The 25308-nt window shown below is 41.9% G+C and overlaps 4 protein-coding genes across 4 annotated transcripts in view; 1 reads left to right on the forward strand and 3 right to left on the reverse strand.

Annotated features, from left to right (window-relative positions):
• The window catches only part of ptprnb (protein tyrosine phosphatase receptor type Nb), a 38180-nt gene extending 29948 nt beyond the window's left edge, over positions 1–8232 (forward strand). Inside the window, 8 exon segments of the mRNA XM_030074936.1 lie at positions 390–463; positions 1327–1404; positions 1928–2047; positions 2159–2325; positions 4462–4515; positions 4899–4963; positions 5208–5281; positions 6974–8232. Of these exon segments, the coding sequence (XP_029930796.1) occupies positions 390–463; positions 1327–1404; positions 1928–2047; positions 2159–2325; positions 4462–4515; positions 4899–4963; positions 5208–5281; positions 6974–7045 (704 nt within the window). The 3' untranslated portion in view covers positions 7046–8232.
• Positions 8233–10137: 1905 nt separating this feature from the next.
• On the reverse strand, positions 10138–15361 carry LOC115375547 (tubulin alpha chain-like). The gene is made up of 4 exons (XM_030074992.1): positions 15247–15361; positions 12123–12345; positions 11410–11558; positions 10138–11280 (listed from the first exon to the last, which is right to left on the reverse strand). The coding sequence occupies exons 1-4, from the start codon at positions 15247–15249 to the stop codon at positions 10306–10308; spliced, it is 1350 nt and encodes a 449-aa protein (XP_029930852.1). The 5' UTR covers positions 15250–15361; the 3' UTR covers positions 10138–10305.
• Positions 15362–16787: 1426 nt separating this feature from the next.
• On the reverse strand, positions 16788–19322 carry LOC115375531 (tubulin alpha-1A chain-like). Its single transcript, XM_030074968.1, has 4 exons — positions 19291–19322; positions 18701–18923; positions 18302–18450; positions 16788–18220 (listed from the first exon to the last, which is right to left on the reverse strand). The coding sequence occupies exons 1-4, from the start codon at positions 19291–19293 to the stop codon at positions 17240–17242; spliced, it is 1356 nt and encodes a 451-aa protein (XP_029930828.1). The 5' UTR covers positions 19294–19322; the 3' UTR covers positions 16788–17239.
• A 1674-nt stretch (positions 19323–20996) lies between these two features.
• LOC115375539 (tubulin alpha-1A chain-like) lies at positions 20997–23208 on the reverse strand. Its single transcript, XM_030074980.1, has 4 exons — positions 23142–23208; positions 22756–22978; positions 22524–22672; positions 20997–22150 (listed from the first exon to the last, which is right to left on the reverse strand). Exons 1-4 carry the CDS (start codon positions 23142–23144, stop codon positions 21170–21172), a joined length of 1356 nt encoding a protein of 451 aa, XP_029930840.1. The 5' UTR covers positions 23145–23208; the 3' UTR covers positions 20997–21169.
• Positions 23209–25308: the final 2100 nt, after the last annotated feature.

Genomic DNA, 25308 nt, shown 5'->3' on the forward strand with positions numbered 1-25308 from the left:
AGAAATGTCAAACCAATATATTATGCACCTGCCCCAAAATTTACTTTGGAGGTATTTGAGGACAAAAAGTCAACATGTATTATTTTAATCAGGGTGATCTTATTGAATAGTAGGAGCTGACATCTTGCATAAGGCTTGGAATATACAGCCAGACACTAAGTGGGTAACTGGGTTAGAATATGAATACATGCAAAGTCATGGGTGCCTTGCTTTTTCCTTGCCGTTTTTCATAAACGTTTTTTCTAATCATTTGACTGAATGCCCTTGAATCACTCAGGTGCATCAAATGAAGCCCTTTCTACAGTTCAGTGCAGCTTTGCCATACCATGAGTGACCGATGAGTTTCAGTTTGTCAGACAGTTACCTGAAGTGTTCCTGTCCTCCTTCAGATGACCACTCGAGGGTGAAGCTGAAAGCGGAGATCAACCCGTCCCGGGCCGACTACATCAACGCCAGCACGATAGTAAGCCAGCCCGTCGCTTCTCCAGACCCCCACCTCTTCTTCTGTAGTCTTCAGTCCCCGTGGTAACAGCACTACTCTGTCCAACCTCGCTGAAATCCCTTCGATCCAAACCAAAACTGGATTGCTCGGTGACCTATCATCCATCAACATCAACCCACTCCATCAGGACTTTGTACTCATATCGCTGTCTTACTAAACTGGACAAACAGGACCAAAATGACCATTTAACACTAGATGAATTTACAACCAGACCATAAAGACATAAAGACAAAATAGAAAGATATCATAACAGCTGGCTACCATTCAGTAACTTTCTGTCCATGAGCTGAACCCCCTCCCCCCTTCATGTTTTTTTTCTACAGGTCTCCCCAACCAGACACAGACAGACAGATCTCATGTTATGCTGCGTTTTGTGATGCTATGTTTCCTTATGTTGCACTACCTTTTATTATGGCACATTATGTTGCATTTTCTACAAAAAAAAGAATAACCCTAACCCTAACCCTAACCCTAAAAACAAAACATGTTTCACTTGGCATCGTTGTTCTCATGTTAAAGTAGACAGCAAACAAGGTGGGAATGTACCACCAGCCATCAGGCAAATTGTGGATACCATTCTGTCTGTGGTTGGTGAGTCTGTCTGTTGTGCGATCTGCTTTGGCGCCCTCAGATTTGCCGGGTAAGAAAGTAAAAAGTAAAGTCGGGATCCATCCGCCACTGTGGCCTATTGACAAAGAAGGTTCCCTGACCTAATTACATACAAATGAAAGAATCTGTCACCGTCGCAGCTGGTTTCCATGGTGACTGAGACTTTAGTTGTTCGTGATCTCTGACCCTTGCCTTCCCAAACCCTTCCCCTATAGATCGAGCATGACCCCCGGATGCCTGCCTACATTGCCACCCAGGGGCCGCTGTCACACACCATATCGGACTTCTGGCAGGTCAGTGACACAGTCCTGAGGTTAGCAGCACATGAAGGAAGTGTCTAAACAGCAGTTAGAGGTACAGCTAAGTCAAAGTTAAATATGTATGTATCTAAGACCCAAAAGAATCTCATATCTGCATGTGTATCAGCTGAGGCAGTGAGTCTTAGTGCAAAGGGTGGAAATGGCATTACATCATGCATTCAGCAGCTTATTTTTCTTTCAGTCTTATTAAATTTTCACTACTGTTCATTTCACCATAGATTAATACAGTGGAGCAAAGTCAGTATATGTTTTGGTGTTTTTTCTTCTCCTACTTTTTTCTTCATCTTGATTGTTTTCATTTCCTTCCTCTATTTATTCTCTTCCATTTTCTCCTCATTTTTCTTCTTCCTTTTCATCAACCTCTTCTACTCCTTCCTCTTCTTCTTTTTCTTCCTCTACTTATGATTTTTTTCATCTTCTTGGTAGTAATGATAATAGTTAGGTTACAGACTGTCTATACCGAGTGAATGTTGATGTTGATGTGATGGGGCTGCAGATGGTTTGGGAGAACGGCTGCACGGTGATAGTGATGATGACGGCCCTGGTGGAGGACGGAGAGAAACAGTGTGACCGCTACTGGCCTGACGAGGGCTCCTCCCTCTACCACATCTACGAGGTGAGAGAAGAGAGTGTGTGTGCATGTGTCTCATCCTCAGAGCCACCACTTTGTATCTGGTGAAACTGTCATAAAGAGTAAATGTGTGTGTGTGTGTGTGTGTGCCTTCAGGTGAACTTGGTGTCGGAACATATCTGGTGTAACGACTTCCTGGTGCGAAGTTTCTACCTGAAGAACGTGCAGACGCAGGAGACGAGGACGCTGACCCAGTTCCACTTCCTCAGCTGGCCCGCGCAGGGCATCCCCACCTCCACGCGCCCCCTGCTGGACTTCCGCAGGTACTGCACCTCACCGCATGTCCTCACGTCATCATGTCGTCATCATCGCATGTCTTCATAATGATTCTGAAATGTCTTCATACGCTGGTGAAGACATTTCACTGTTGGCCATTAGTGATTAAACCTTGGTAGATAAAACATGGAGTGAACTGTATCCAGTTTTTTGAACTTTTTGAAAATCCACTGTACCTCACAGTCCTGCATTTACAAAATAATATTCGATATGGTTGTAACTGCAACTGACTGCACTTGTAGAATGCAGATGTAACTGTAGAAGACACTGAAATGTAAAATTACTGCACCTCAAGTCCCTGTTTGAGTTTAAGCAGTCATGTTTTATGTCAAGTCTCCACTGGCCAGGGTTTAGTTTTGTGCTCAGTGTTTCCACTGGCATTAGAACCTGGCCAAACCTGCTGAGAGATAGCTACAGTCCCTAGTATATGCACTTGACTTTGACATTCATATGAGAAGCAACTGGCAGAATAATAATGAAAAAGACAAACAAATGTCAGCAATTTGCTTGGCTATTCTATTTGATGTGCTCGTTCTTTTCAAGTCTGTCTTTATTTCGGCCAGCCTTTCATCTATGAAAATGTAGCCAAACCTTGCACCTTGACTCATTCATGAAAAATCTAGCAAGAAAAAATGGATACTGGACAATACGAACCATATAATACAATATAAACTGATCTGAAAATTTTTTTCCCAACTTTCAAAAAATATATTTCATAAGGGGTTTCTTTTAGCTGAATGATGCATTTGAGCTGATTGAATTCAGTATCAGTGATTGAATGAATCCTTAACACCCATAATATTTGAGGTGCTCTGCATTTGCTCCAGTGTGTGAAGCATGGGGTTGCTGAAAAGGAGCAAGTTGATCAACCTTCATGGGATGAATATAAGTGTGAAAACAAAATTTAATGGGATGGGAGAAAAATCATCCAAATCATCCAACAGAAGTTGCTTGATGCATGCTCTCCAAACTTCCAGCGTCCCGCATCAAATCTCAGCCTGGTTTCCCAAAAGCGTCTTAAACTAAGTTCCTTGGATTTAACGTGGGACAAAGATGAACTTGTTGTCAAGATGCGTTTGGGAACCCAGAGCACTTCTCCTCTACTAACCCCGCTGCGTCTGCCTCCTCTTGTTCTCGTTTTCTGCCTCCTCCCTCAACAGTCTCTGTTCAGATCTACCACCATTTTGTCCTGTGAGATTTGCATCATTTCTGATTCCTCTTTTTTTTCTCTTCTCAACTCAAATTAATTTGTAACGCGATTCAGCAACATGAATGATATTTCTACCATTGATCTCTTTGTTTCATCATTCTGATCTGTGGCTCTCATCTTTCATCACCCCACTGTTACTGAATATCCCCTCTCCCCTCCCTTTTTGTCCCTCCTCTCTCCCCGTACTCCCACCCTGTGCGATGGAGGTCAGCGGGGCCCTTGGTTTATTTTTTAACATATCTGTCTGTGTCATTCTTGTGATTTGCAGCTAGTAGTCTGGGTCCAGTTGCATAGTCACAAAAATGATCATGGACTGATGTGGCTGCAGCAGGAGGTCCATCGCCGAAAAAAACCCTCTCTCACTCTCTCTCTCTGTTTCTCTCTAACACGTGCATGCTGCTTGACTGGTTGAAGCAGCTGTCAATCATAAGCAGGCATCAGCCAGGGAAGCAGACTTTGCACTCCTGAATGAATAAACACACAAATATGCATGTATGCACGCAAGCTTGCACATACAACCACATACATACTAACACTTATTTTACATTTGTGAGGGCTTTTTCCATGAAGAATAAAATGTCCATCAGAGTTATGGTAGAGTTAAATCTTAAAAACAATATAATGTCAACTTTTGGGAGAAAAAACAGATTCCCTTTGGTTATTTACTTAAGTGTTAAGGTCCTTTTGCCAAATAAGGGCATATGCTTTTTTCTGTTCATTGAATGTATGTCTATTCTTTAAAAGGCTTGGTGGGGATGCTGGAGCTGGATAATGATATAGGATGAGGAGGCATTCACTCTCTCAAATAAAATATTTTTGCACCGTGCCATTGTTGGCTTTAATTTGCTTTAAACTCATAAATTGCTCACATGTTGTGTCCTCTTTCTCTCTCCCTCTCTCTCTCTGTTCACAGAAAGGTGAACAAGTGCTACAGAGGTAGATCCTGCCCCATCATCGTGCACTGCAGGTAATCTCTAGTTGTAGTACCTCTTAAGCCCACTTGGTGGCAGACTTACACCATAATTAAGCAAAACTGGTAAATAATTGGCAAAAAACCTTTTCAGTGATGGAAAAAGGAATGATTTTTGCATACATATTGTAAAAATGGGAACGTGAGAAGAAACATTTAGCTGACAAATTGCATAAATGATAGGTGAGGGAAATGGAATTCAATATCCCTGATTTGCAGTGATATTTGCTTTCAAATTAAGCATAGTAAATAGTAGCATAATATTAAAAATGGAAAAACATGCATTTATCCCATATCATCATATCATTATGTACAGTTTTACAGTGTGAGCTATGCTTACATTGAGATTTAAATGGTGGGATGTATTGTTTCCTGTGTAGTGACGGGACAGGACGGACTGGGACTTACATCCTGATCGACATGGTTCTGAACCGTATGGCTAAAGGTGAGGATGTTTGTCTAGCTGGTCCAATTTATTTATAAAGACTAAGCCAAGAGGTTTGTCATGAAAGCATTTACTCATAACAAGGATTGATACAGTTCAAAGCTTTTAGATTTCTGTCCATGCAAGAAGTGCTGCTTTTCAGCATTTCCAGCAGCAACAATAGCAGTTTGATTGAAGCACACTCGAGGGGAAGCATAGATCTGTTGCCCTTTAATAAAAGAGTGTGTTTTCTTTCGACTTGCAGGGGTGAAAGAGATTGACATCGCTGCCACACTGGAGCATGTGCGTGACCAGCGGCCTGGGATGGTTCGCACCAAGGTAAGTCACAGCCAAGTTGACTGGATTGTGACTAGAAGGTTGTGAGTATGTGATGCATCCATCCACATGATTTTTTTGGTGCCATTTTGGTCCCTTTTAATGACATGTTTCTTGTATTTTGTAATTTTGCACTATAATGTAATTGAATCAATAGATTATTGCTCAGTCGAGATTTGCTTTAGCTTCTTTCGCACTGCTGGAAACATGTCTACTTTCATCTTCTTTGGTGTTGCACTGGCATTTTCCTCTGCTGACTTGTTCTTCTGCTTTGAAATATGAACTTCTTTGTTCTCTGATCCAGTTTTCACCCCCAGAATGCACTGGAAAAATTTGTGTGGTCATAAAACTTTTATGAATCACCTCAGGCATTATTACATAGTGCCAGCTCTCAACTCCTCAAAAGATAAGTTGCTGTTAGGCGGGTTTGGCAGGTGGCTGTGATGCAGCAGGTTGCTGGATCAAATCTCGAGAGAACTAAGTGTGTTTGCAGTGTTAGGATTTTCCCTTATCTTTAGTAGTATGAACACGATGAGGGAGCTAATAACCCAGAGGAAAGTCTTTTCAGTCTTTCCAATGGGTGTCAGCTTCTAAAACACATGGCAGTGCCCAGGCTCAAACTTACAACCTCAGTGTCAAGGTCATACAAGTGCCAAGTATTTTTTTTTCTAACAGCTTTTTGGTCTTTGCTCAGGATGTTAATCTTCAAGATGAATGCTTTTGCTCAGGCTTGAACCCACAACCTCGACATTCACGTGGAGTTACCCAGCACATTGAGCCAGTGGGTCTCACATTTTCAGGTTGTTGTGCCTCAGAGCTTTTAAGTCTTTATTTGGGATGCTGGCTTTCAAAACACCATGGCAACCAGTAAGTGTAACTCTTGAATCCACAAACTCAGTGTTTTCTAGTAGCAGTGCACCTCTTAATATTTTTCTTAAAGCTTCTTGGTCTTTGCTGAGGATGTTGGCTTTCCACTTTTATTTGCAGCCAAAGTGTGCAGCTGTGTACCTACCGATGTCAGTAGCCTTTGTTTCTTAACTTGATCTCTGAAAGTCTCTGGTTAGTGACTCTTAAAACAGAAGCTAACTTAAGGTTAAAACTGAGGTGGTGAACTGGGATGTCTAAGGATCATGCCTCTGAGCTCTTGACTGAAACTCAAGTTTAGCTTGTCTTAGATCATTTCAGTCTCCCTCTAGTGCTGGATGTCAAACCAAATTTTTACTCCATGGGACTTAAACATATAATCTGCTGACTCCACAGAGCTGGATGCCCACTGATCAAAGTATCACAAGTTGTACTAAGCCATGCTGTAATACATAACAAATGGATTTGAGGAGCCCATAACTTCTTATGGGTGTAGTTTTCTTATCTTTCCCCTTGCTGTTGATCATGTTAAAACAAAATGATCAGGTAACCATGTTGATGGTGCCATCTAATGGCTGTACTCTGTTCCTGCAATGATTACACAACCATGAGCAGGTGGCAGGCTCTATTTTGTTCTATTACCTGTTCATCCTCTTTTCACATTTCATCACACTTCTTGTATTTAAATTGTTTATTTAACTGTGTGCAAGTACAATTATACCTGTCTACATTCCTCTTACCTGCACATCTAACCATCTACCCATTCACTCCTACAAAAGACTATGTAAACTATCTTGTAAATCATTAAACTGTCTGTCTTTCTGTTCCAAGGATCAGTTCGAGTTTGCCCTGACGGCCGTCGCAGAGGAAGTCAACGCCATCCTGAAAGCTCTTCCCCAGTAAAACCAGCTCGATCCAGACCTGCCTGCCGGTTCCTCGCCACCCCTCTGCCAACACGCTGCCTGACGGACTGACCCCTACACCAACCACCCACCAGCCCCTCCTTAAACTCAGAATTGTACTTTACTGAAATCATCAGCTGTACTTTACCTCGCCTTTTCTCTCTCAAGATGATGATTATCATGAAGATGAATGACTTTGTGCTTCTCTCTCCCCCACTGGGTGATGCCTTGAAATGTAGCGGCGATGTCAGAAAGCTGACTTTAGAGTTCGGCAAGATTTGAACATGAGTGAGATGTCTGATTTTTAACTGGTAGTGGTGCAGATCCAATTAGAGTACAGTAACCGCATGGATTCTGTTTTTTCCTGTTTAGATCCTATGGTGTGTTTAGGTGCTGGTGGGAAAATCCAGCATCTGTTAGATCAGAGTGTGCTGCTACACACTTTATATTCAAGATGTCAGAAAATTAATTGTGGAAAACACATGATGATAACAAGATAATTCCGCCAAATGTAAATGGAAAAAAAAAAAAATAGTACGATATATTGCACTGCTCATGCACACAGCTTAAGCCGCAAACCACTAAACATCAGATTTTCGTCCTCTTGTGCAAATCCAGTCTGAAAATGTACGAGTGACATTCCTCTTGAATTCAGTGCAGATTGAAGCGGAAAACATGTCGTGCTGCTTATGGTTGAAATTGGAATTGTGCTGCATCTTTTGAATTTTTGGTTCATGTCAGAATAATAACCTGGGCTGGGCGGCATGACGATTTTTGGGATGAAAAGGTTTTGAAAAGACAGGAATAAAAAATGTAATGTATTGATGCTGAAAATCTTAACAATGTCCAACTCTTGTTAGCATTAAAGTGTCAAGTCTTGTAAGGAAGTGAGGGGGTGATGTTGCATTATGGGTAATCTTGATTGTTTACACACCTGCTCAGTAACTCTCCCTCCTTCCCTCATTTTACTAACACCTGCAGAAAACAATGACACCGAGCTCCCCTCCCCCTCTGTGTGTGTGCCATTCAGATAATTGTAAGTCACTGAATATATAGTTGTATACCTCAAGCAAATCAGAAAAAAAGAAATAAAAAATGCTATTCTATGATTTAAAAAAAAAAAGAAGCTATTTTGTAACTGTGAGACCTTAAATAAATCTTTTCGTGTTCAAGTGCTGCAATCACTCAGTGTGACTTCTGTCTTTGACTTGATTATAATTTCAGTAATTGATTGTTGTCATTTATAAAGTAAAAATGCCAAACATTACCTGATCCCAGCTTCAATGCTAAGATTGTGTTGATTTTTTCCATCCACATTATTATAAAATTAATACTTTGGGCTTTTTTTTTTTTTTCTTAGCTGCAATTTGTGCTCTGAATTTTTTTTCTAGACAAGGGAATGCAAAGAAAATAGATGCATCACTGTTGCCAAATTTTAAATGTGCTGTAAGACAGCAGAGACCATAAATGTATGCAAATTTCATTGTTACTCATCATTTGTCACTTACATAAATGCAGTATTTGTAAGTACTCCATAACTGCTAATGGTAAACAGCAGCTCCATTAAATTCCTTATACAAAATTCATACACCTATCACATTCTTTCTCTTACGTATCTTGACTTTGGCATTAATTTGACACTAAGTGATAAAAAATAATTTGCAAAGAAAATAATTAGTTGCTGTCCTAATTTACTATGTAAAGGGAATTCAGTTTAAGTGAGAATGTAATGTAGACTGTATCAGTCTGCTATTTGACACAGGGTTTAGGTGTTTAGCTTACTTGCAAGAGCAGAAAAATATTCAATTCTTCATCTCAGGTATTAAAAACAGACCAAAACAATATTCCTGTGACCCCAGTGGGATTATACATGACAGAAATACAAAGAAAAATAAATGACAACCAGGAAGAAAGTGGAGACGTTTTTGTTTTTCTGCAGAAGGCTTCGGTTATCGCAAGCGGGCCCCAACCGTCTGGCCTTATCTCCTCTACCAGGCCCAACAGTGGCGGCACTGCTGGCACTGTGAGCCAAATCCATGCGGTGATTAATGATGCTGGGTTTAAGATCTTTTGTGTGGCGTCAGCAGGACACGGTTGCAAGTCCTGTGGCCTAGAAAGAAACAAGTCTCCTCACTCCCACATCTCTCAGTTGGGTTAACCTAGAAACATGACTGTCTGTCCTGTCGAGGGGGTGGCGGGGGTCACAGCTGCTCCGACACCCAGCCCGGGCCAGAATTAGTACACAAATCAATGCACCATTTAGACGTCAATACAGTTTCACATTACCACACCAGCACCCAAGGTTAAAGCCTCATCATCTCCCCATCCATGCACAGAGGAAGATTAATCAACTTCCACTCTATTTAAAGGATTACTTTGAGGATTATAGACACTTTTATCCCCCTGCATCATTAATGTGGACTTCACCCGGCAGAAGGAAGGGCAAATCATAGAGTCTGGTCAAACAGTTATGCAGTATGTGAAATGTTTGGCAGACAGAAACCAATTTTTAATCACAGAAACAAATTTGGAGTCAAACAGGTTTTTACTTTCAGGTCTGCAGGAAGTGCTCTGGTTCCCAAACTGAGGACCAGGAGTCCACAGTAAAAGGATAAATAGATAAAGGCCCATTTCACTTGATATTCCCTGGAATGTCTTGATCATAGTTTATATTATTTCACAGTCTTCTCAGGAAATCCCTCAGGACAAAACCCTCCCTAACAGTGGTCCATGGTATATTCAGCATTTCAAGGGTCCTAAGCATGAAAAGGTTTAGAAAATCCTGCTGAGCTACTTACTGGCTATTTGCATGTATTTAGTGTTCTGTAATTTCAAATGGTTACATGTTTTAAATCATTTCACCACTGGTGCAAGAAATGGTTCAATTTCAGACTCCAAACCTCCATACTTTGAAATACACCAGTTAAAGCAGAAAGCCTTGTTTTCCTGTCCTACATGAGGACCTTGTTATGAAACCTCCTGTCCAGTTGCAAGTGAATACAAGACATTTGAAGTCCTGTTGATAATAAAAACAGATGCATGACTGTCATATGATCCGTTGGTACACTGTCCAAGAAAACACAAGACAAATTCACTTGCTTTAATGTTCTTTTTATTAAAATGTTTTTATGTAAGCTTATGGTTTTATGGTGGAATGTTTCAAATATGGAATGACTTTCAATATAGCATGTCCATTTTGGTGTTCAGCTTATTTTTCTAAATTGCAATGGAGCAGCAGTGAGCCAGAGGTGCTTCAGTGAGCTAGTACTCCTCTCCTTCATCCTCCTCTCCGATGCTGTCGGTTCCCACCTCTTCGTAGTCCTTCTCCAGGGCAGCCATGTCCTCTCTGGCCTCAGAGAACTCTCCCTCCTCCATTCCCTCACCAACATACCAGTGGACGAAGGCCCTCTTGGCGTACATCAGGTCGAACTTGTGGTCCAGACGTGCCCAGGCCTCAGCGATGGCTGTGGTGTTGCTCAGCATGCACACCGCCCTCTGCACCTTGGCCAGGTCTCCTCCAGGAACCACAGTGGGAGGCTGGTAGTTGATGCCCACCTTGAAGCCTGTGGGACACCAGTCCACAAACTGGATGGTGCGCTTCGTCTTGATTGTGGCGATAGCAGAGTTGACGTCTTTGGGTACAACATCACCACGGTACAGGAGGCAGCAGGCCATGTACTTGCCATGGCGAGGATCACATTTCACCATCTGATTGGCTGGCTCAAAGCAGGCGTTTGTGATGTCAGCGACAGACAGCTGCTCATGATAGGCCTTCTCAGCAGAGATAACTGGGGCGTAGGTGGCCAGAGGGAAGTGGATACGAGGGTAGGGCACCAGATTGGTCTGGAACTCTGTCAGATCCACGTTCAAGGCCCCATCGAAACGCAGAGAGGCAGTGATGGATGAGACAATCTGGCCGATCAGCCTGTTGAGGTTGGTGTAGGTGGGACGCTCAATGTCCAGGTTCCTGCGGCAGATGTCATAGATGGCCTCGTTGTCCACCATGAAGGCACAGTCAGAGTGCTCCAGGGTGGTGTGGGTGGTCAGGATGGAGTTGTATGGCTCCACCACGGCTGTGGACACTTGAGGAGCTGGGTAAACCGCAAACTCCAACTTGGACTTCTTCCCATAGTCGACAGAGAGTCGCTCCATCAGCAGGGAGGTGAAGCCAGAGCCAGTTCCTCCTCCAAAGGAGTGGAAGATGAGGAAACCTTGGAGTCCAGTGCACTGATCAGCCTGGGTGAACAAAAACAGTAAAAAGATGTAGCATGGCTGGTTCTCATACATCTCCCCCCCATGAGTTTAAAAGCCAGTCTTCCACTGGCTGCTTTTCAGGCAAGTTTGAAGTTATTTGATGTCACTAACCAGCTTACGAGTCCTGTCCAGAACCAGATCAATGATCTCCTTGCCAATGGTGTAGTGACCACGGGCATAGTTGTTGGCTGCATCTTCCTTTCCAGTGATCAGCTGCTCAGGGTGGAACAACTGGCGGTAGGTACCTGTACGTACCTCATCTGTGGAGGAATGCAAATGAAGAAATGAGGTTCAATGATGCCCTATTTGATTCAAGATGCTCATTATATGCCATTTACTGTGAAAATGCTCCCATTTTACATTTCAAGCTTTTAGCTGTCAAAGTAACAATATCATTAACAGTCAAGCTGATATGCTTTTGTGAACCATGTTGGCTCTTGTCCTTACAGATTTGATCAATGTATAATATATATGATGCATGTGCATCTGTTCCATGTCTATAAAATTCTTAGCATGCTGGCTTTGTGAGATACGTTCACTGTACAACTTAAATGTATAATGTAAAAGTCTGTCTTAAGAGCTCACTGAAAAGCACAGACTTGGAATCTACCTCAACTGTAGACCATTTTGTTACCAGATATTTTCATCTGTGTTCTTAACACAGCGCAGGCTGGTGAACAAGTGACAACATTTTCAATAAAAGCACTTTCACTGTACAGTGTTTACAGTGCATGGCTTCTGGTGCATGAGACAAGCACCTGATCCACAGATCATCTACAACCTACACTACCAGTTCATTCTTTGTTTAGTAAAATCATGTTTACCTATGACCGTTGGCTCCAAGTCCACAAAGACAGCTCTGGGGACATGTTTTCCAGCTCCAGTCTCACTGAAGAAGGTGTTGAAGGAGTCATCTCCCCCTCCAATGGTCTTGTCACTGGGCATCTGACCGTCAGGCTGGATGCCATGCTCCAGGCAGTACAACTCCCAGCATGCATTGCCCATCTGGGCTCCGGCCTGGCCGACGTGCATGGAAATACACTCACGCTATGGAAGATTACAAAGAGCAGTTAATCACATTGTTCTCTTCATACAGAGAGGACAAAGTCTCATGGGACGTCAGAAGTCAAATTGCTTCCTTTGTCTGACCAGCAGCAAAAAGAAAATAAATTATGATATGAACACAAAAGACAATCCTAGCATCTTAGTCGACCTAGAATCAGCAACTATTGTGGCTTTTTACTGACAAGACTGTAACATTTAACTGATTATTGAAGTAATACTATTGTCTTGATTATTAACTGCTTAAGTGCAAATGATGAGCAGGTTTACTCTGCTAAACCTTTGCTGTTGTGTTAATTGGTACTGGTATACTGAAATAAAGCTGTTTTGACCCCCTTCATCTGGTGTGCATGAAGTGCAAAAACAACCCAGATCAGACAAGAAACTATTCCTCTGGGTTTCAGTACAACTGTGCCTTCCATCATGATGATATGCCCTGGTTTGATGTTTTTTTTAAAAGCCAGTTATTGCACTAAACACTAATGCTTGGGTAAGCCGCCTCTTCAGATGATACATCCCCAGTGGGTTAAGGCAATTTTTATCATTAGTCATACTGTGGGTTTTGCCTAGAGCACTGGTTTCCTACAGTGGGCTCCTGGGACCTGCAGGGATTCTTCAAGGGGTTTCAGGATGTCCCCACCCAGAAAAATGAGGACAAGATTAAACTCACTATTATCTCCCTCCTTACAGGTTAGCATATTATGTAAGGATGACATGTACAGATTTCACTGTTAGCTCTCCAACCTACAGCTATGCAGTTCTGCTCTCAATAATATCTAACTACTAAAATCTAAAAGTATCGCTTCTCTCTTGAAAGCACCAGATTAATCTTAGCAGCTCCTGAGAACAGTCTGAGAAAGATCAAACGGCATGTAGCCTCACAATAACTCAGATAAGGAGGTTTCAATAATGGGCAGTTTCAAACTTTAGTGCAACTGAATGCTGACCTCTTTTTGACTTTAAGGATAATTGAGGTATTTACAGCATGGGCCTTGTTTTCCCTTTTGCCAGCAGGCCACATAAAAACGTCATTTTCTTGACTGTAGAGCAGGACTGCATACTGACCAATCTTATTGTAATTTATTGCTGAATGTTCCAACTGTGATCAATTGCTATCATACACAGGCAGCTTTACTGCTCACAAGCATGTCCAAAAAAATACTTTAATATCTGCTCTGTCTCCGCTTGGGCTTTTTACAATATGCAGTTTAATGGAAAGTAAAACAATTGGGCTGACCACCAAAGAGGAGTTCATTTATTTCTCAAGCAGCTGCCACTACAACACAATAGCAGCCTCCGGGAAATGTTAAGTTTCTACTGCAATTTTCTTTTAATAACTGCACCGTCCTGCTGCAAAACCAGTCATCACTTAGTTGCTGAAGGGAAAATGGCAAAGGAGACTAATGGAAACAGCTGGAACAATCTTTTAATAGCACAAATACATGCAAATGTGGCACTGTATCAGGCCTGCCTGTCTTTTTGTGATTCCCACAAGCAACTGTTATTTATTTTGTCTTTGTTTTTAATTTGTTTGCATTTATAATAACTTTCTTTACATCAGTGGTTCTCAAATGGGGTACAAGAATTTTGTGGTGTTTTTTTTTAAGTTTATATAGATATAGATATAGATATATGTATATATCTATCTATCTATATCTATCTATCTATCCATCTATCTATCTCTCTCTATATATCTAATCTATATATATTTTAAGTCAGTCATGTATAATGCCTAAAATAATTACCCTATGCTATAATAAGTTCAATAAAGAAGTGGAAATGTATTTTATATTCAGCATTCCCTTCAAGTTTCCCAAAGGTATCTAATGTGTGTGTTTCTGGCTTAAATCTGCTGCCATGGTTGTCAAGTGAGGACGTTTGTTCACTATGATCAAGAGGCCAGACAAAAAAACAAGACAACAGATTTGTGTTTGAAACATAGCAGCAGTAGAGCTGGTTGTTTCAGACACTGATGGATCTGTGTTGTACCTCTCTTTATAGGATTTTTTATTCTACGAATTTTTTTTTGCACCAGTCAGGGAGTACTTGGCTGAGTATATATTTCAAAGGGGGTACATTCTTGAAAAAAGTATTTTCCCAGAGGATTGCACTGAATTAGAGTGAAATCCTTTAGCATGAATACAAACTGCTGGACCATAATTGTGATAACAGTGAGTGGCAGCCCTGCCTTGGGTGGTGAGTTTCCACACCTTGAAGGCATTTGAATGCATGCTGAGTCACATGGTTTCACTGCAGACCTGAGCTGGGTGAGCTGCCCTGTCCTCCCCCCTCCCACATGCAAAACCAGCACAGCAGCAGATCAGTGAAAACTCCCAATGTGCTACAGAGGGGGAAAAATCCATAGTGAAACTCCCCCTACCCCCACACAATGGTAACTCACTGCTGTGTGCGGCGTTCACGGACCATGCGGCCGTTATCAGATTGCGCCTTCCAGATCAAACTGACTTTTCAAATCGTTTTCAGTTTCCAACTAAAGTTACACCGACTTTAGAATAAAGCCACGCATTATCCAGACCACAATGTGACCAAGGTACAATAAAACAACAATCTTATATTTACTTATTTATTTCTCTCTTTTTTTCGATTAATTTTCGCCCCGGAGCTGCGCCAGCTTTTTGGCGACGGTCCCACGCTGGTGAGTGCGCACTAACACAGAAACCAGCCTAGCACCTTAAAGAACTGAATAAATACAGTTTGTGTTGCTAATTAGTCCATAAATAACGAACATTTAAAGTTGACCGTTAGAACCATGAATTTAAGACATTGTGCGTGTGGATGCCAACAGCAATGGTAGCCAGTTAACATGTTTCTAAGGCTGTTTTTACCTATATAAGAGTTTAAACACTAGTTTGGCTCAATACTCACCATTTTTCTGATTTTTTTCTTGTCCTTCTTGCCGACGTCGAGGATTCGGTGAATGAAGGCTGTAATGCTGGAGGAAAGCTGCGGCGCTGCTATTTATAGAGTCGCAGGGAGGCGGAGCGAAGGAAGTCGTTTGAGTTTCCACTCGGCGGGAGCGACCGTTGGCAGGAAAGGAGGGCGGGGCCAGGCTGATGGTGCCTTCAATGCTTTCGGAAATAAGTGAGACCGTAGGTCGAGGCATTACAGCGTTCTTTGTTTAGTTGTTTTTCCAGTGGTTGCTAGAGTAACAATAATTTTGTATCTTTCGTTAGTTTTTATTTTTCTTTCTTTTTTTAAATTTTTGTTTTCAATTCAGTTAAATTTCAGTTAGTTTTCAGAGTGGGTTTGCTAACTCCAGTTTAGTTTTTATCTTTTAAAGATGCCTTGTTTTTATCAGTTTCGGTATTAAATTTTCAAATGATAATAAGGGTGGTATTTTTATGGGGCAAGGTGTAAGAAGAGCCAAATAGGTATTCCACTCCAAGCCCATTTGTGAAGGCAGTTGATTCACATTCACACCATGCCAGTCTCAAACAACATCAGCTCCAATGCCTCCTCATGCCTCTTGTGTTGACACATTTGACCAAACTGACAAAGACTAAGTTTATCACAGAGTAACCCTGTCTGTGGCACTTTCATCCCCCACCAAAGACGCCAGTTAACCAAACATGGTGGCGAGGTGAGTAAGGCAAATTACAAGTTGGAGCTTTCCAGCAGCACCTGAAGGCACCATCAGTGAGACAGGGAAATACAGTACCTCTACTGTGAAGGCCCTGAGTCATACAACAACACATTCATTCAATCAGCTTTATTCACAATTCATGACTAGGTTATGTACATTTCATTAAGAGGATATAATTGACTCACTTGGTCTGGAAGCTATCAATAAAAAGGTGAACTTAACACTTTTATTGGTTCCTCAGCTTTTCCATGTGGGGAAGATATTTAAGATATTTTCTTCTCTCTCTCTCTCTCTCTCTCTCTCTCTCTCTCTCTCTCTCTCTCTCTCTCTCTCCCTCCCAATGTGAGAGGTCCAGTTAACCTAATACCTATGTGTGTTTGCTTGTCAACGTCTTTCTGAATTAGATTGCCTAATTCCCTACACAAGTCTAGAGTTAATGTATTTAATGTATTATTTTAAGTTAATCAGTGAATATGTAGTATAGGACATTCACATGATAATATTTTTCTCAGTGACTTCCATAATCTTTTAAAAAGTACACAACCAAACATTACCCACTTACCAACCCAGTGTCGGTTTATGTGGAACAACATTTGGTGTTGTGATATTGCATTTGGAAAACTGCTGTGTGTGACATGTTCCCCTTTTCCCCCTCCTCTCCGACCTTTAACACCTCCTTTCTGCGATGTGGCTATGACTTCCACACCTTTCCTTGCACCTGATTTCAGTTGGTGAACTTGGTTAGAGGAGATGGAGTGTTGGCACTTAATATTCAGACTTTTGACTATGACAAACTGTTGAAACGTGTCAAGCCTGCATCATGTTTTTAATCTTTTTAATTCATCTATAAAGAAGAACAACCGTTGCAGGTCATTCTTGGGAGCTGCTATTACATGAACTCACTTTTAAATTTGTACACATTGGGTTAACCTGCAAAACTGAATAGATCAGACATTTGTAGATGATGGACAGTAGAGCCTACTAACAGTGGCCTACTGACGACTGTAAAGCTAATTCCATTGTTAAGAAGAATTGCATATATACATCACAATCTCTATTATCATTTCAACCAACAAACAATGAAGAGAAGAAATTTTAGCGCCCCCTTACATAAAAATAATTGATTGCATCCAGTTAATACCTGAATGTCACAAGTGTCTGCTGACCATATAAGGTCTTTTTCTCTCAATAATATGCAATAATAAAATTACACAAAGTCAATGCTATAACATAAGGTTTATTCAAGCAAGGTAATTTTGCGAGTTTGCGTCCAACTTAATATTCCTCCCCCTCTTCTTCTCCTTCATCCCCAATGCTGTCGGTTCCCACCTCTTCGTAGTCCTTCTCCAGGGCAGCCATGTCCTCTCTGGCCTCAGAGAATTCTCCCTCCTCCATTCCCTCACCAACATACCAGTGGACGAAGGCCCTCTTGGCGTACATCAGGTCGAACTTGTGGTCCAGACGAGCCCAGGCCTCAGCGATGGCTGTGGTGTTGCTCAGCATGCACACCGCCCTCTGCACCTTGGCCAGGTCTCCTCCAGGAACCACAGTGGGAGGCTGGTAGTTGATGCCCACCTTGAAGCCTGTGGGACACCAGTCCACAAACTGGATGGTGCGCTTCGTCTTGATTGTGGCGATAGCAGAGTTGACGTCTTTGGGCACCACATCACCCCGGAAGAGCAGACAGCAGGCCATGTACTTGCCATGGCGAGGATCACATTTCACCATCTGATTGGCTGGCTCAAAGCAGGCGTTTGTGATTTCTGCTACTGATAACTGTTCATGATAGGCCTTCTCAGCGGAGATAACTGGGGCATAAGTGGCCAGAGGGAAGTGGATACGAGGGTAGGGCACCAGATTGGTCTGGAACTCTGTCAGGTCGACGTTCAAGGCCCCATCGAAACGCAGCGAGGCAGTGATGGATGAGACAATCTGGCCGATCAGCCTGTTGAGGTTGGTGTAGGTGGGACGCTCAATGTCCAGGTTCCTGCGGCAGATGTCATAGATGGCCTCGTTGTCCACCATGAAGGCACAGTCAGAGTGCTCCAAAGTGGTGTGGGTGGTCAGGATGGAGTTGTATGGCTCCACCACAGCTGTGGACACTTGAGGAGCTGGATAGATGGCAAATTCCAGCTTGGACTTCTTGCCATAATCAACAGAGAGACGTTCCATTAGCAGGGAGGTGAAACCAGAGCCGGTCCCTCCACCAAAGGAGTGGAAGATGAGGAAACCTTGGAGTCCAGTGCACTGGTCAGCCTGGATAAGAGGGAAAAAAGTTATATCAATGACTAATTACACTATGAACAAAAATTTTTAATCCATTGCAAACAATCTCACCAATTTACGAGTCCTGTCGAGAACCAGATCAATGATCTCCTTGCCAATGGTGTAGTGACCACGGGCATAGTTGTTGGCTGCATCTTCTTTTCCAGTGATCAGCTGTTCAGGGTGGAACAGCTGGCGGTAGGTACCTGTACGCACCTCATCTGTCATTGGAAAACATTGATGATACAATCAGTGGTTCTCAAGTATAGTTAATTGTTGAAAGACGTACCATTACTGTCATACCTTTAGTATCTCTTTAGAATGATAATTGAAATGGAACAAACAATGTATGTCACCTCAAGGTTTCAAAAAGTTTGGTCATTATTTCTGGTTCAAGGAACCCTCCTTCCAGCTAGCAGCATCTATAAACTACAGAATGAATAAGTTTTCATCAGAAAATGATGTGTTTACCTATGACCGTTGGCTCCAAGTCCACAAAGACAGCCCTGGGAACATGTTTTCCAGCTCCAGTCTCACTGAAGAAGGTGTTGAAGGAGTCATCTCCCCCTCCAATGGTCTTGTCACTGGGCATCTGACCGTCAGGCTGTATGCCATGCTCCAGGCAGTACAACTCCCAGCATGCATTGCCAATCTGAGCTCCAGCTTGGCCAACGTGGACAGAGATGCATTCACGCTGCAGAGAGAATTTGTTCCGATAATGACAATAACAACATCTATAGCACTTTCCTGAACAACATTATGTAGCTATGTAAAATATGAGGAACCAAGACAGAACTATAGTTAATAGCTGACATGTCACTAACTTACTTTTGACAGTATATGAAAATTGTAATGCTGTTGTGAAATCATATATCCCTATATACATTGATATATTTTGTTTTTTTTTGTAATAAATTGTACCTTTAATTATTAGGATAAAATGTGGACCAATGACTATCACACAAAGTGAAATATAGCAAGTTTTCTCCACTGTTTTTGTGTAATCTTTGTCATTTCATCCATTATGGAACTTAAGACTAATATGTTAAAGTGGTCCTTACCATGTTTCAGTCTCTTGAACCAGTCCTTTGCTCAGATGGGATGAATGGTTGTGGATGTTGTGTTGGATACAAGTGCAGGAAGCTGTTTTATAGCGTAGCATCACTAGGCAACAGCCCAGCATGTTGTGGTAACTGGAGAAGTTGGAGAAGCCAACACCATCTCCTTAAATGTAAGAACAGTACGAATGCAAAAACAAAATCCATTGTTAAGCTCCCCTGCACCAATCTAAAGAATGATGGCTGTTGTTACACAGATGAGTTACCACCAACAGTGACAGGAGTGGCTGTGAAATGTGACCCATAAATGTCCACTTGTCCCATGTTCTTCAAATCTCCCACATACTGTTTATTCACAAGGAGAATGTATCATGAGCTTAATGTCCAATTGCACATTTTACATTTTAAGCATAAAGCTGATGCTTTTATGCAGTGAAACTTAAAGTGAATGAGCAGGTGGGGATTCACTGTCTTGCTCAAAGACACTTCAACAGGACACATGGTTGATAATGGACACATTTCTGCCTGGTGAGAAATCAAACTCATGGCTTTTCAGTTATCAGACAAAAATATCTTGTGTCCTTCCCAAGGGAAGCACTTAGTTTCAAATCAGATAAAACAGCAAATTTGAAGCCTCTATACTCTAAAGGTATGCTTTTAGTCTGAGGGGAGTAAATGGATACCTCCCCAGAGTGACCTGAAAAGGATATTGTTACAAGGCACTGTTGTGCCACTACTGCAGTCAAGGTGCATTTGCAATGCAAAGGTAGACAAGCACCTGGGGAAAACCTTACTGCACGTTCCTCTCAAAGCCAGGAGATATTTGAGATCAGTACTGCTCTCCAAGGTGTTACAGAATACTGATGCACATGGTTATGTTTGTACCAGTGTCATAATGCCAAAAGGCTGTCAATGTTTGCAGTGAAAGCACACTAATAGATATGAGGCAAACAGCTTAGTAGCTGGATTGAGTTGGTGGTATGTGAGTTAGGTTTCAAGCTGGGGAGAGATTTTTAAAGGATTACGATTTATATAATCATATGAACACCCAAGGAATTTCTTGTACAAGAATTAGATTAGTATTACTTGTATCAGAGTTTCCCTTGCCACTGAATAGGTGTGTGTGTGTGTGTGTGTGTGTGTCAGGAAGAATCTTACTAGTGTCAGTTTCAGCTGGAAGTATTAGTGTCTGTTGTTGGTTTAAATGGTGTTTCTGTAGCTTTTCCATGCTGCCAAGAATGAAATTCTGTGGCACACATTGGTTTTTGACCAAAAAACGTTGTGGTTACAACACTTTACTCTGTTGTTTGATTTGAAAGCCATGTGTTATGTTTCACATCGGGGTTTCACTGGTAACCATAGAGACATAATGACAAACCACTCGCATTTGCCAAGTAAAGACTGGCAGAACGCACTCCCATTTACTTCCCTTCATCAACTCTTTTCTCAGGCCTTGTTTGCACTTGGTTGTCAGCTGATCCTCACAGGCAGAGCAGGCATTCAAAGAGGTGTGTGCATAGTACCCAATATTTTAAACAGCCTTAATGCCTTAGTAAACATTGAGACTGTGGGAAAAAGCAATCAGCACCAAACAATACGAATACGGGGATTTGACCCTCCTCACATAGTCTGTAAGAATGATGAGGCAGAAATATTTATCCCCTTTGACAAAACAGAAATTTGCATGAATAAAACAGTCAAACATGTAGTAGTTTGGGAAATGCTTTATTTCCCATGTAGCTTTCCTGTTACACGGACTCATGCTTATCAACTTAAAATTAGTAACAAGCTTTGTTGCAGTTATGCTATCACTGACATATGATTGTGTTTTAGTTATGTGAGTACTGACAAATCCATATCTGTGGAGATGTCATGCAGTCACTTAGTATTCCTCACCCTCCTCTTCATCCTCCTCTCCAATGCTGTCGGTTCCCACCTCTTCATAGTCCTTCTCCAGGGCAGCCATGTCCTCTCTGGCCTCAGAGAACTCTCCCTCCTCCATTCCCTCACCAACATACCAGTGGACGAAGGCCCTCTTGGCGTACATCAGGTCAAACTTGTGGTCCAGACGAGCCCAGGCCTCAGCAATGGCTGTGGTGTTGCTCAGCATGCACACCGCCCTCTGCACCTTGGCCAGGTCTCCTCCAGGAACCACAGTGGGAGGCTGGTAGTTGATGCCCACCTTGAAGCCTGTGGGACACCAGTCCACAAACTGGATGGTGCGCTTCGTCTTGATTGTGGCGATAGCAGAGTTGACGTCTTTGGGCACAATGTCTCCACGGTACAGGAGGCAGCAGGCCATGTACTTGCCATGGCGAGGATCACATTTCACCATCTGATTTGCTGGCTCAAAGCAGGCGTTTGTGATGTCAGCGACAGACAACTGCTCATGATAGGCTTTCTCAGCTGATACAACTGGGGCATAGGTGGCGAGAGGGAAGTGGATACGAGGGTAGGGCACCAGGTTGGTCTGGAACTCTGTCAGGTCGACGTTCAAGGCCCCATCAAAACGCAGAGAGGCAGTGATGGATGAAACAATCTGGCCAATCAGCCTGTTGAGGTTGGTGTAGGTGGGACGCTCAATGTCCAGGTTCCTGCGGCAGATGTCATAGATGGCCTCGTTGTCCACCATGAAGGCACAGTCAGAGTGCTCCAGGGTGGTGTGGGTGGTCAGGATGGAGTTGTATGGCTCCACCACGGCTGTGGACACTTGAGGAGCTGGGTAAACCGCAAACTCCAACTTGGACTTCTTCCCGTAGTCGACAGAGAGACGCTCCATCAGCAGGGAGGTGAAACCAGAGCCGGTTCCTCCTCCAAAGGAGTGGAAGATGAGGAAACCTTGGAGTCCAGTGCACTGATCAGCCTGAGTGAAAAGAGTTCATTCAGCGGAGTTGAGTGCCATAAAATTACACTTATGATTTAGCCTTTTGGGCATTTTGCTGGTGTTATCAAGAGAAAATTCCAATTAGTGAAACAGCAGAATAAGCTGCAATGCCTTGGATCACCGAAATTATAAGGACAAATGTAAGGAGTCCAAAGGTCAGAGAAAATCCCTTGACAAAAGACAGCAATATTTCTGTGACCTGAGCATGACGTTCTGAGAAAATTACATCAAGAGGGAAATGTTCAGAGAATAAATACTGCAAGTAAAGGAATGGAAATATGTAGAAGGAAATACGATTGTGGGGCTTGAAGGGGATATCAGGAGTCATATACATATATAGTAGATATATTACCAGTTTACGAGTCCTGTCAAGAACCAGATCAATGATCTCCTTGCCAATGGTGTAGTGTCCACGGGCATAGTTGTTGGCTGCATCTTCTTTTCCAGTGATCAGCTGCTCAGGGTGGAAAAGTTGGCGGTAGGTACCAGTTCGCACCTCATCTGAGTAGAGTTTAAATAGAAAAGCAATGTTAGGATGCAACCACCCATGTAAGAAATAAGAAAAGCTTTGGCTGATTATTTACCTATGACTGTTGGCTCCAAGTCCACAAAGACAGCTCTGGGAACATGTTTTCCAGCTCCAGTCTCACTGAAGAAGGTGTTGAAGGAATCATCTCCACCTCCAATGGTCTTGTCACTGGGCATCTGACCGTCAGGCTGGATGCCATGCTCCAGACAGTATAGCTCCCAGCATGCATTGCCCATCTGGACGCCAGCCTGGCCGACATGTACAGAGATGCATTCACGCTGGAAGAAAACAGAATATAGAGGTCATGTTGAAAATGTGAAGTCAAAATAAGATTCCAGCTCTTGAATTGCTGTCTGTAGAAAAGCTTAGAACATGCCAGACAAAATATCTTTGAAATTGCACCCTTTCGTAGCAAACAAAAATGAAACTGAAGATGCTTACCATGATTACAGATACCTCCAGCTGATTTTAAGGATCTTCAGGGGAACCCTGCTGCAAGTGTGCCTCTCCTCCGTATTTATAGTGCTTGCAAACACTGTGGTAACAAGCTTTGTTGTTGGTAACTGAGGGGTTAACTGTGTTTAGCAGACGGAAGAGACTCTGGCTGCTGCAATGAAAAGCCTATAATTCAGCTCTGAAGCACACTGTGCAAACATGCCCTGCCACACATCAGTAAGCCCTCGTCCTGCAACGAGATAATATTTAACCCTGACCCGACCGTATAGAGGACACAAAGTTGTGAGCAGGAAACTCAATAAAGTCACCAATAACAACGCAAACAGTGCAGAGTTTAAGAGTCTGTGAAATATAGAGAATACAGAAAGCCCCCTAGGAACAGGAGGGTGACCTTTTTGACATTAGATCCCTTCCCTTAACTACCAGCACAAGTCATTTAAATTCAGTTGAAACACCCAACCATTTGCATACAGAACTATGCAATGAATTATTCACTCATAAATAGGTTAATAATCTGAGATTGAGAATGTTGTGGAAGCTTGCAGAATGCTATATAAGATCTGATTTTTAAGGAGTAGAGGAGAAAGGGGTAAGTGGGGCCTGTGGGTAAGATGAGCTACCCCTTGTATCTTAGCAGACATATACAAAAACAATCATCACAGATGCTGGAAAAAGAAATGATGACCCTTAATATGTAATGAAGAAGGAAAATGGTAATTTAGCCAGGTTGGAAAATTATTTCTATGTTTTACCAGGACTTCATCCTAGTAAAAATGCTGTGATTCTTGTATGTGAAGTAGTGGCATTTGAGGCTTATTTAGTATTAGTTTAAAATTACAAAATTTACAATGTGAAGTCATAAATTGAGATGACTGATTTGATTAGTTGTGTGAGGCAGATTGGTAGTTGTGAGCCAAGTTGCTAAAGAAAATGTTTTAACTTATTTGGATGCTCAACAACCTGAAAACAGCAGTAGTTTTAAATTTATAACTGTTTGACAGATCAGTAACATTGTAAATATATATATATATATATATATATATATATATATATATATATATATATATATATATATATATATAGTTCCTTTGATTTGAAAAAGTGATAAATTATACATTGTAAAATGACAAATAAATTTTGCATAACATTTCTTTCTTTCCCAAAAATGGATGTATGGAATTTTGTGGTAGAATTTCATCAGTTCTTGATTTTCAGATCACCTTTCCTGTGTCCCAGAACCCTGCTGTTGGATCTCATGTTGCACAGCAAAAAGGGAAGCAGCTCAGCCTGCCCCTCCTCCTCCTCTTCCATCAGGCCAGGCCCGGCAGGCTGGCCTGCTTTGTTGTGTTTTCCACATGATTGGGTGTCCTGTAGTTACAGAGAGAGTTATGCCAATGCAGCTCTCATGCTCAAAATGTTACTGTCAGCTTTGTTATACACAACAGTGACGTTGGTAGTCAGCATAGCAAGCAGTTTCCTAGCATAACAAACATGTTTGGTACACTTGACCTTGTTCATCATAACTGGAATATATAACATAACAGGTCATTGTAACTGGGTTGAACTACTGATCTACCAGTGGTAGACATAAAGGTTTGTCTCAGTTGTCAGTTTGGATAGTATTAACATAAAACTGTTACTTACATAAGATTTAATGTAACATGCCTCATGTTACTAAAACAGAAAAATAAAAGGGTCACAAACAAGTGTGTTCTTGCATTCTCATTTTAATGGTATGATGATGATGGGGGCTCACATCAAAGCTGTTGCATTTGCTGAATTGATGGACTTTGATCGACCTGAAAACCCACCTCAGCAAAACCATTAGTATTACAGCAGCCCTGACTCATGGTGACACTCGTTCCTAAACCACATCACCGTTTTCAATGTGAGAGCAGATTCTTTGAGACAGTGAAGGTTAACAATTTTACTCCAAAAATTAGCTATCCATTTTTGAAAAATGAAAAACTCAGTACTTTTCAGGTTATCTTACAACCTTTGCTTACAAAATAGTGATATGATATAGTCAACAGTATTTTTGAAATTTTGAACAATGAATATTGGGTAAAAAAATTTTTTATTCCAGTATGGATGTTTGCCTTTCCCCTCAACTTCAGCAACCCTTAAACCACTTTCTTTCCCCAAACTGGGG

Source organism: Myripristis murdjan, chromosome 2, assembly GCF_902150065.1.
Source record: "Myripristis murdjan chromosome 2, fMyrMur1.1, whole genome shotgun sequence".
Lineage (NCBI taxonomy): Eukaryota > Metazoa > Chordata > Actinopteri > Holocentriformes > Holocentridae > Myripristis > Myripristis murdjan.